Raw genomic sequence first — 11,314 nt, forward strand, 5'->3', positions numbered from 1 at the left:
GGGGGGGGGTCTTCCACAGTGCCCATTTGGAAGGTGAGGAGAATGTGAAAGAGAAGGCAAGCTGAGCATTTGTCATCACCCTGTGGGCTCACCCTCAAACTGTGTTCCTCAGTTTGTCCTTGCTTTCCCTTCCATGCCCCCCACCTTCTACTCAAGGCCTTCAGCCTGGGGAATGGGCTTAACTTGGGGGAGGGGATTTCAGGTTACCATGGCAACACATTGGCCCTCCTCACTTCCCAGAATCAGAAATAGAATTGGACGCCCTTCTTCCTGGAGAGAGACTATTTAAAAAACAAGTTGGGGGGGGGGAGTTGTGGGGGGTGGAGAGACAACGACAATGACATAGGGGCACTATCCCCCAGAGCTGAGCTAAAGGGGCCTAGGCTGGAAGCTTCTTCACCCAGCCCTCTCAGTTGGATGAAATGGGAATGGGCTCCCGCTAGTCAAGGATGCTAATGACAGAGGGTGTAGCCTGGCCACATAGACTCTGATGCAGCGGGCCCATATTCAGTACCATCAAGTTCCTAGGAGGGTGCCAGCTTAGTACTCCCCATAGAGAACAAAACCTTTTCCAAACCTGAGCTACTTGCTAAGCTACCAGGAGGGAAGCAGGTGTGTGTGTGTGTGTGTGTGTGTGTGTGTGAGAGAGAGAGAGAGAGAGAGAGAGAGAGAGAGAGAGAAAGGGAGGGAGGAGAGGAGAGAGAGGAGAGGGAAGAGAGAGAGGAGAGAGAGAGAGAAAGAGAGAGAGAGAAAGAGAGAGAGTTTTAAATGTGGGGCTTGGGACTGCAGTTCCCAAAGGAAAGGTCTGTTGGCTCTTCCCTGAAAGGTTCAGGTTCACTATTGCATAGCCTCCATGTGGCACCCCATGTTCCTACAGTATGGGTCCAGAGTCAGGAAGCCTAGCTTCCATGATTCAACTATGCAATTGCTTTGTGGGCCATAACCTCCTCACCTGTAGTACCCAGCTCCCTGAGTTGCTGTCAGGCCATGTCCTCGCACAGAGTAAGAATGGGATCAATATTAGTCACTGCTTTTTGGAGGGGGAGGGTGCGGTTTTGAGACAGGGTTTCTCCATGTAACTGTAGCTGTCCTGGAAGGTTGTAGACCAGGCCGGCCTCGAACTCACAGAGATCTGCCTGCCTCTGCCTTCCAAGTGCTGGGATTAAAAGTGTATGTCATCACCACCCAGCTAGCCACTGTTCCTCTAGTTCTAAAGTATGCGTTTGTTTCATAAGTGGGAAGGGCTTGCTTTCTAGGGCCAGAGCCTTCAGCTGGCTCTGCTTTCTCTTCCCCTAGGAGGCTTCAGGACAATTGTCCACACAGGATCCCAGGCCTGGGAAACTGGGGGATCGGGGTGGGGTGGGGTGGGGGGTAGGTATGCTTCCATCCTGAATGAGGTAGAGAGTGAACTCAGTCAAGCAAGTTGAGCCTGGGGCGGGGATGGGTGGGGGCAGGGTGGGGGTGGGGTCTCTTAGGACATCCCACCTCATTTCTCCGTTCTTCCCAGGTACAGTTCAACTTTGTATAGGTGTTAGAGGCTGCTGCCGGCATCTTCACTGTGAAAAAACCAAGGAGCCTGCTCAGATCAGAAATTAATGAATAATGTTCTGCAAGGATATGTGTGTTTGAGAGAGGCTGCAGACCCATGGGCTCTTCTGCCCTTCCCCAGCCATAGCACAGTGATAAGCAATTTGGCTCCTTGGCATCCAAGCTGCCTATTCCCTATCTTAACTGAAGAGGGAGGGGTGGCACAAGGGGCCTGGAATGTGGCTGAGTCAGGCTTTGCCTAGCAGCCAATCAAAAAGGTGCAGATGCGGCATGGTGGCAGCCTCGGTCCCTGGTCACACAGCCTCGCACCCCACAGCCAACTGTAAACACTATTTTTAACCTCTGTGAAAACGTGTTGCTTCGGAGGAGGACAAGCCTACAGCTGCATTCTCCACAAACCTGTTTCCTGGGTGGAAAGACTGAGCCCTGAGGGGATCATAGCCCTGGAAGACGGGGTCAGCTGCCAGCTCAGAGCTGGGGGAGGAAGGAGGGTTTGACGGCCTAAGGCAGTCCCATGTGAATGACCTGTCCTCTAGCTGCAAGCCATGCTGACCCTCAGGGTAGCTCTGGGTCTAAGGGGCTGATCCAGGTACATTTGATTCTTCCCTACCCCTGTTTCCCCATTAAAGGAAATGTGTGTGTGGGGGGGAGGGTTACCAATCAAGCCTAAAAGCTTCATTTATTTTTTTAACATGTCTACGCATATCGAGGCTTTGTCTTTGCTATATATACAGTACTGTTCTGAGCACACATTCTGTGTGTTCAGTCTCCACTTGTGTTCCCGTTGTGAAGTTGGCCCTGTTCCTACGAGATCCCCCCCACCATTTCCCCATCTTGTAATTGCCACTTGGTTAACACTATGGCTACTGCACCCTAGCCCGGTGCCTAGCTATGCTCTCCTTATGGCCAGGATGAAACTGACACAGTGTGACAAGAGCTAGAACATTCCAACGTGAAGATTCTGAGTAGAGGCTCCACCTCCACCACCCCCATACCCACTCCTCCAAGATACTGGCCCTGGGCTTCAGGGACATGTGGCTCTGGGGAGGGGGCTCTATGAGGCACAAGCAGAGGAAAACCATCTGGAGCAGCAGAGACTGCCAAGGAGCTGCTGTCCCTGGAGCGGGAGCAGAAGCAGGGAACACAGGGGAGGGGAACCTGGGGCTGAGCCTGGGCCCCTTACCCTCTTCTGTCTCTTAGACTAAAGTAGTAAGAGGTTTTGCTCTAGCAAAGGGCCCAGTGTCAGAGAGACCCTTCGTCTCCCCTGACTGTTCTTCTCCCTTGACCTTACCTTGGTTCCGTCTGGGACACTTCCCTCACTGAGGAGCTGGCCTGGAGTAGAGTGGTCACTGACTGATAAAGGAGAGACAAAGCTGGCCAACAGAAGTCTAACTTTATTGAGACCTCTGGGTTTCTCTACCTCTTAAAGTCCTCAGGGAAGCCCCCTCTTCTGGGGGTGGGGCCCCTGTTATCTCATATGTTGTCACTCTCCAGGTCACTGGGGGCAGTGATTGTGTCACTGGGGGGTCACCATGGCAATGAAGTGGGGGCAGGGCACCTAGGGCATGGAGCAGGACTATGGAAGACACCAAGAAGGTGGGGGGCCCTGATCCATCGGGCCCCCAGGGCCATCCACTGCCTAGCAGCCAGCAGCTAAGGGGTGGTTTCAAAGGGTCCCAGGGACCATGGATGAACCCCAGATCCCTCTACTCGAAGCAAGGGCTATCACTCTCCACCGGGGCCATCGCTGATATGGCCTGTAGCTCATCCTCCCAGACTCCTACCTCTCAGCCCACGCTCCAACTACTCCATAATTCTGCTCAGGCCAGCTCCCAGTGTGACTATGCACAGGCTTCCCAGGACACCTCGAGATTCTCTTCTAACCCATACCCAAACCCCGTTGTGGGAACCCAAGAGCATCTCCTCATGGATGATGGGACTCAGACTCTGCCAATGCACATAGACAACAACGGCACGGATGACAAAGCCCAGTACAGACTCAACCTCTCTCAGATTCAGTTACAGATTGGAAGGGAGAGCAAGGCTCCAGCTAAAGTCCTGGTAGGTTGGGGCAAAGGAACCTATAACACTGGCCAGACGGCCTCGGCAGGCTCCAGGAAGAGTCGATGGCTACCCTACTTCCTCTCGGGAGAGAGTGGTGTAGTTGAAGGTCAAGCGCCCCTTCTGACCATGGCTCCGGCTCCAGTCCAAGATCCATGTCTGGCTCAGTCTCCTACTCTAAACAAGACGACTTCTTCACAGTCACTGCCTCTTTCAGCCCCAATTCCGGCTTCTGTTATAGCTATCAATGGATCACCAGGACCTGCTGCAGTTAAACCTTACACCTATAGTCCCAACTACATGACTAATAATACCACTGCAGCCGCTAAAGACCTGCCTCTTGATCTCAAGAACGGGGACAACCAATTGTCCATTCTCTCAGATCCTTCCAAAAAGGACAAAGTATATTTTTTCCTTAATAAGACTCCTCCCACTCCAATATCTCGTCCAGCAGAATTTTCACCCAAAAACCAGGACCAAGAAGTTGCCGAGATGCAGGTGCCAATCCAACAATCTGAGGACCCTGTCAAGAAGTGTCTAGTCTATACCTCCAGCCTAGATCCCTTAACAGCAACCTCAGAGCCTCTAGATGCTTTCAAGACACAGGAGAATAGCCACAAGGTTTGCAGCTCTCAGCCAGACAAGCAGCCCCCCAATGCCTGCAACAACAACAACTGCTCCAACGTGCCGCTGCCAGCCCTACAACAAGGAGCCTACAGCAAGCAACCCCTACCCCAGACTCCCAGAGGAGTCATACAGAATCCCATTTCTGGTGCCCCGACCTGCCAGCTCCAAGATGCCGTAGAAGACCATGTGTTGGTATTTGATATGGCCACAGGCAACACCAGGATGGGCTTGCTGTGCCATGATCCCATGGGCTCACGGGCAGTGCTTGTAGGTCTCACACCCAGCCACCCACCGACTCATGTTTCTGATAATACACTGTCTCCTTGGTCATTACCCAGGCCAGTCCTCTCCCCTAACAGTGATCACCCCAGCCTCTGGTCTACCACGGCGGTGCTGTCTAGCCCTGTACCCTCCAGCCTCTCAGCTGAGAGCTACCGAGAGGTAGCCCTGGTTTCTAAGGAGGCCAGACACAACCTAGAGCCATGGAATTCCCCTGGCACCGAAAGCCCTATCAGGTTGCTTGCCCGACCAGTTGTGCCAGGGACACCCGTCCAATATGGTGAAAAGATACCAGCCCAAGTTCCTGATCCTAGCTGGCTCAAACCTGATGCTGAAAAGATAGACACTAGCCACAGCATCTGGAAGCTGGACAGTCCCACTGTCCAGCCAAGGAAACTGCAATGGATAAAGCCAGATACTGTTTCAACAGCCGATACCCAGGTAGCGTCCAGAGCTCCACTCCAGGAGAAAGCAGGCCTCAATAACCAGCAAGCAGCTCACCCTAGTGGCCCTCAGGCTGAAGGTCCTGGACAAGTTGCCCTTCCTGGACAAAGTTTCCTCAATGGGCAGAACCTCCTTGCTAGACAGTCACCTGTAGCTGAGCAGGGCTCCTTATCTGGTCAGCTCCCCTCTACCAAGCAGCCCCCGCTTACCAGTGCGCCTCATCTCAATGAACAGGCTCCTCTTCCCAGACAGCTTTCCCTCACTAGACACGTCCCCATCCCAGCGAAACCCCCCACCAAAGAGCCCCCCTTCACCTCTGGGGAGCCCATCCAGCCCTCTACTCAAGAGAATGAGCCTTTGTGCAATCCTACACATATGGAAATACTCCAAGTAACCCTGGCTCCTGAGGATACCTGTATTTATGTGAACAGAGATAAAGTTGGAAACAATAGGGTCCCAAGATCCAGTGTACCTCAGCTCCAATCCTGGCAACCTAGCGATCCCCACAGGGCCCAGCAGGAACAGCTTTCTCTGATCACTTTTACTGGTTGTAAGGATTTGCCCATATCCATGGTGGGCACTGAGCCCACAAACAGACATCAGTTCAAGATGACCACTGAGGACATTACACGCCCATCAATGGTTGCTCACCTAGGTCTGCTCCGTGGGAACTGCTATGAGTTAGTATCCACTGTGGACACTCTACCAGTGCAGTCAGCAGTGCTTTGTAACCGCTCCTCCAGCCCCTACCAGAAAATGGCGGCCGTTGTGATTGATACTGGCACAGGATTTACCAAATGTGGACTGGCCCAAGAGAACCATATCCTCAGTGTGGTACCCTCGCAAGTCCAGATGCTGCAACACCCACTCCAGGGCCAGCCCCAATATGTGGTACCTGAACACCAAGAGGGCTCCTACTCAGTACTGAACCGAGGAGTCATCTCTGACTGGGACGCTCTCGAGGTGCTGTGGCAACACCTGTTCTACTGTAAACTGAGAGTGCAGCCTGAGGAGATGGCCGTGCTGGTGGCCGACTCCCCCATCTCACCACGTACCAACAGAGAGAAGGTGGCCGAAATACTCTTCGAGCGTTTCCATGTGCCGGCTATGCAGACGGTTCATCAGGCTCTGCTAACACTCTATGCTTACGGGCGAACCACTGGGCTGGTTGTGGGAAGTGGCCATGGGACCTCCTATGTGGCACCCATCATCACTGGGGACCTGGCTCCAATTGACACCTACCGGCTGGATGTAGCTGGTGCTGACCTCACTGAATACCTGGCTCAGCTACTCATGTCAGGTGGCCACTCGATACCAAAGGGAGGGATTGTCAGACAGATTAAAGAGGCCTGCTGTTACGTGGCTATGGACGCAGCAACTGAGATGGCCCGAAACCAGTCCCAGGTTCAGGTGGACTTTGTGCTCCCAGATAAGCATGTTATCACACTGGGCTCTGAGCGCTTCTGTTGCCCCGAGGCTCTCTTTCAACCCAATCTGCTAGGTCTCAACCAGCTAGGCCTTCCACAGCTGGCCCTGCTAAGCATCAACAGGTTGGAGGTCAAGCAGCAGGAGCAGCTGCTGGCCAATGTGGTGCTGGAAGGTGGTAGCACCCTGATAAATGGTTTCCCCGAGCGCCTGAGACAGGAGCTGGGTCCTGGTGCCACTGTGCTGGGTTCTCCCCACCGTGCTGTTGCTGCCTGGCTTGGGGGTTCCATCATGGCATGCCGGGACTCCTTCCAAAGCCTGTGGCTCACTCGCAGGGAATATGAAGAGGAAGGCCCGTGGGCTATCTACAAATATCAGCTGTGAGCACATAAACGGGTTCTGCCTGCTTTAAGTACTGTTGCATGGTTTAGGTGAAGGGAGGTACGGAGAACGTAAGACTCCAGACCCAGGGTCAATGAGGGGGATCCTGGTTCTCCCAAGGCATACCTAACCTCAACACTCAAGAACCTCATAAACCCTGGCAATCTGCCCTTTCCAGAGACCCCCCAGAACCCCTTGGCTGTCATTGTCTCCAGTCTGGTTTGACCTTTACTGCACCCCAAGGGCAACCACAGAAAATGGCTGCTGTGGGGTTTTGCCCTGTTGCCCTGACGACAAGTGCAATTACCCTTGATTGCCAGCTTGTTGCCATGGTAATTTCAAACATAATGTAATAACCCACACAGCCTAGAGTGAGTCATGAGGTGGGGGGTTGGGAGAGCAGCCCCTTCCCCTAGCACCAGAGGGAGGGATTGCTTCCAGCTCCCTTCGTGGGCCTTCTTCAGGGGGCTGAGGTCAGCAACATGGATAGTAAGTTAGCAGTTCCAAAGATGGCTGGGGGTGTGGGGCATTGCTGCCCTGTCAGAGCCTATGCTTCTTGGGGAGGCGCCTAGTAAATAACATATGTACTTCTTAGACTCTAAACCCTGGAGGGTGCTTTAGCTGGGTTATGGGGGGCTTCAGAATAAGAGTACATGGAGTGCTGCCTCTGGTACCAGTAGGAAGTAGAGAGAACAGTTAAGTCGATCCCAGAAGGAAAGCACACTAGAGATGGACTACTGGGGCTCCAGCCTCCTCTGTAGGCTCTATGGATATTGAAGCTCGCATCTTATCCTGCCTTTTATTTTGGCTCTCTGACCCTCTAGCTTTGGTGGAAACCAGAACTGTAAACTCTGGGCTCCCTTCTTCCTAGTCCCTGTCAACTCCTGAACACTTGGTGGCCGGAGTTCTCCTTAGGAGGACTCTTGCAGAGGCCACCAGTAATGCCAAGACTTTGCGTTTTTTGTTTTTGTTTTTGTTTTTTAATCCCTGTGTCTAAAGTATAGCGAGAAGCCAGGTCCTTTCATCCAGGCTGGCTTTGAATAGAGAATATGAGAATAGAGCTTGGGGTTGACTCAGTGGATGGCCTAAAACTGAAAGGGTAAAGCTAAGCTGGTCTTGCTGGGTGGTGGTGGCACAAGCCTTTAATCCCAGCACTCAGGAGGCAGAGGCAGGTGGATCTCTGTGAGTTCACGGCCAGACTGGTCTACAGAGTGAGAGTTCCAGGACAGCCAGGACTATACAGAGAAACCCTTTCTAGAAACACCACAATCCCCCCAAATTAAGCTGGTCTTTAAAAATATTACCATACCCTGAAACTCCAACTCTCTCTCTCTCTCTCTCTCTCTCTCTCTCTCTCTCTCTCTCTCTCTCTCTCTCTCTCTCTCTCTGTGTGTGTGTGTGTGTGTGTGTGTGTGTGTCTGTGTCTGTGTCTGTGTCTGTGTGTGTTTGCATGTATATAAAGGCCAGAGGCCAACCTTGCGTTGTTTATTCCTCAGGTATCATGCACTAGTTGTTTTTCAAACAGGATTCCTCACGGGCCTGGAACTCACTTCTTAGGCTAGTATACAGCCAGCAAACCCCACATATCCACCTGACCATTACAAATACTCATCACCATGCCTGTTTTTGTTTGTTTTTTCAAGACAAGGTTTCTCTGTGTGGCTCTAGTTGTCCTGGAACTTTGTTGACCAGGCTGGCCCTGAACTTACAGAAATCTGCCTGCCTCTGTTTCCTGAGTGCTAGGACTAAAGACTTGCACCACCACTACCTGGTTTTTGTTTTTTAAACATGAGTTCTGCGGATGGAATTCAGGTCCCCATGCTTACATAGCAAGGTCTTATCACTTTTTGTCCAGAGGGCAGCAGGAGGATGCTTGAAGTCAAAACCTCAAAGTGATCCTATCTTGTCTGTGTCTCCCTGGGAAGCTGAGGGGCAAGCCGTGCCTTTAGGATCCCCACCACCACCAGTGACAAAAACGTGTCTGTCCTCATACACACCTGAAAGCAAGGGGCTACTCTGAAGCCGAGCTCAGAAACAGCTAATAACATAAACTCATCCCAGGCCTGGCGTACACTGCGCATGATCCAGACCCTTCTCTGTCCTGCTCTTCCAGCCTGATTCAGCCTCCAGCCAATCTCAAGCTTTGTGTCTGACAAGAAGGGGAACCACAGCTCTAGGGACCAGTTGCTGCTTCCATGCACATATGCTGGCAAGCACGCCTGGGTGCACACAAAGTGCAGACACACGTGCCCTTGGGCATCGCTGCATACAGTGTGCTTCTTTCGTCTCCCTTGGTATAAGCTAGCACACACACTCACGTGTACACATATACGCTGCCACGTGCTGTCACCCACGTGCACACAGTGTGCACAGGACCAAGAAGTGGAGGACTGCCAGCAGCAGGCAAAGCTCTAGGGAACCACCCCTTCCACTGACTCTAAAGCCATAATCCAGCTTCTTGGCCCCATTCTTGGATAGATTATGAGCCTCAAGAAAGATAGAAAATGTGTATGAGGTATGTCGGTTCTGCAAGCCATGTCTTTGCTATATCATAAACTCAAAGGCTTATTGTATTGGGAATAATAGAAAAGATTGCACGCCAGGCTTTTCCTTCATTCTGCAAACATCGGTTGAGCATTGTGAGATTACACATAGGCTCTGTCAAGCTTGCCAAGAGGTTCCTACCCCGTACTGGGATGGGTGTTATTGGCCAAGACTCTTCAAACACAGGGGCCCAGATACAATGGTAACACGAAGGCCTAGAGGAAGTGACCAGAGGTGGGGAAAGACATGAAGAACTCAACAACCCCTCTGGAAGAGGTTATCCAGAAACCCCGAGGCTATTTCTCTGGCAATCTTCTGGCTCCAGCCCCAAGTTCTTCGCTTGGTGGGTCCCTTCTGTCCTCAGCTATGGGTGATGATGCAAGTAGGCTCGCTCAACATGTGACCCTGTTCCCAGCATGGCTGGGCCAGGCAGATCACTAGCAGGGTAAGATGGAATGGAGCCTGGGTTCAGACAATGAAAAACCTAAATGTGGCCTTTGTTTATTGTCTCAGGATAGTCCTCAGCACTTTCGGGCAGTGGGGTGGGCCTTTGGTTCACTTGCCTCGTTGACAAAGGATAGAAATGTGGCCAAAATTCCTTCCTAGGAGTTCCATGACCCCATAACCTAGCCCAGGTCACCTGCGTCATGTTGCTTAGGATGTGTTTAAGGATTATTACAAGGAAAAGAAAGACCCCATGCTACATCATAGGTGACTTTTATAGCTTGGGAGATTCACAACTATACAGAGGGGGCTGACTGAGCCAGCCACACAGCTGGTTGATTTAGTTGGGAAAGATTTTGGCCTCTCGGGAATTGGAGGTAGGATGGTCTGAGGGCCTCACTGATGTATCTTGTTCATTCCCAAATTGATCACAATTGCACACATACCCCTGTGTGTTTATTCCTGTCTAGGAGGTGCTCCAGGGACTGCCCATGAGGTTTTAAGTCCGTCCAACTCTTTGGATCAGGTTTGGGGAACTGGGCAGGGCCCCGGTCTCCTGTAAACTACTTCTAGCCTGGAGACTCCTGTGTAGTTCCAGGACTCAGGTTCTTCTCCAAGTCCCCTCTCCTTACTCCTTACTTTAGGATTAGGAAGGGCCCCCTTCGCCTCCTGTTGCTGGGTTTTGAGTCTAATGGCCTAAGTGAGCCTAGCAGGTGTTCGCCGCCAACCTGCATGTGCCCTCCCTCAAGTGGGATTCCAGTCTCCGGGTCTGCCAGGGTGGGGGCGGGCCGGGCGAGGAGGCCCCGCCCCCAGCCCGCCCCCGGCCCGGGGTGCGAATCCGCTGCCAGAGAGCGACTGGCGATGCTGGAGGTTCTGGAGTCGAAGCGGCTGCAGCTGGCGCCGCGTCTGCCCCGCGTGCCCGGAGCGGATTCTGCCGGCCGCCCCCGGAGCCCTGCTGAGCCGGTTATCGCTTCCTGCCTGTGACCGACCAGCGTTGCAGGTGCGGACCTGGGAGGGCTGGGCCGGTGGGGAGGGCGCCTCCTGGATGCACGTTGGGGGGCCTTGGGAGATTGTGTCCCTGGTTAGAGAATCCCCGCGCAGGATGCGCGCGATCGCCGCGAGGACTCTGGGGGTCCCAAGCTGGGGCACAGCGCACGGTTTCTGCAGATGAGAGGTGGGGTGGCGTGCGGGGTTGTGCTAAAGTTCCCCATAACCTCTGACGGCTTGGGAGGGTCCCAGAGAAAGCCTCTGCAGCTCCGAATTGTAAAAAACATAAACCCTCGAAGATTCGTGGTGCCCCTTATAGGGGTAAAGGGCCAAGGGCCGAGCGGTCCATCCTCGCTCCCAGAGCGGCCTTCAACCCCTCCCCAACTGCCCCTGGGGGCCCCCTCCCTCCGGTTTGGCAGTCACTAATTTCCATGACAACGGAGAGTTCTTTATGGGCGACAATCCGGAGGGGGCTGGGCGGGGCTGCTGCGGGGCTGGGGGAGGAGGTTCTAAGCCCTAGTGGACTATTGGCCCCCAAGCTAAGTTCAGGCTTCCGAGCCTTCTGAGGGTCTTT

General features: G+C 53.1%; 2 protein-coding genes and 1 long non-coding RNA gene across 3 annotated transcripts in view; 2 read left to right on the forward strand and 1 right to left on the reverse strand.

Annotated features, from left to right (window-relative positions):
• Positions 1 to 1,400: 1,400 nt before the first annotated feature.
• LOC116072940 lies at positions 1,401 to 2,985 on the reverse strand. The gene is made up of 2 exons (XR_004111596.1): positions 2,840 to 2,985; positions 1,401 to 1,556 (listed from the first exon to the last, which is right to left on the reverse strand). It is a non-coding gene; the product is annotated as an uncharacterized LOC116072940 (long non-coding RNA).
• A 59-nt stretch (positions 2,986 to 3,044) lies between these two features.
• LOC116072937 lies at positions 3,045 to 6,952 on the forward strand. The gene has a single exon (XM_031344540.1). The coding sequence runs from the start codon at positions 3,127 to 3,129 to the stop codon at positions 6,766 to 6,768; it is 3,642 nt and encodes a 1,213-aa protein (XP_031200400.1). The 5' UTR covers positions 3,045 to 3,126; the 3' UTR covers positions 6,769 to 6,952.
• A 3,567-nt stretch (positions 6,953 to 10,519) lies between these two features.
• Camkv (CaM kinase like vesicle associated) overlaps positions 10,520 to 11,314 on the forward strand; it is a 14,556-nt gene continuing 13,761 nt past the window's right edge. Inside the window, exon 1 of the mRNA XM_031344637.1 lies at positions 10,520 to 10,753. The gene's annotated coding sequence lies outside the window, so the exon portion shown is untranslated. The remainder of the gene's footprint in view (positions 10,754 to 11,314) is intronic.

Source organism: Mastomys coucha, unplaced genomic scaffold (assembly GCF_008632895.1).
Source record: "Mastomys coucha isolate ucsf_1 unplaced genomic scaffold, UCSF_Mcou_1 pScaffold23, whole genome shotgun sequence".
In the NCBI taxonomy this organism is placed as follows: Eukaryota; Metazoa; Chordata; class Mammalia; order Rodentia; family Muridae; genus Mastomys; species Mastomys coucha.

Coding starts and splice junctions, on each gene's coding strand:
- LOC116072937 (XM_031344540.1), top strand. CDS start 3,127: ATGGAAGACACCAAGAAGGTGGGGGGCCCTGATCCATCGGGCCCCCAG.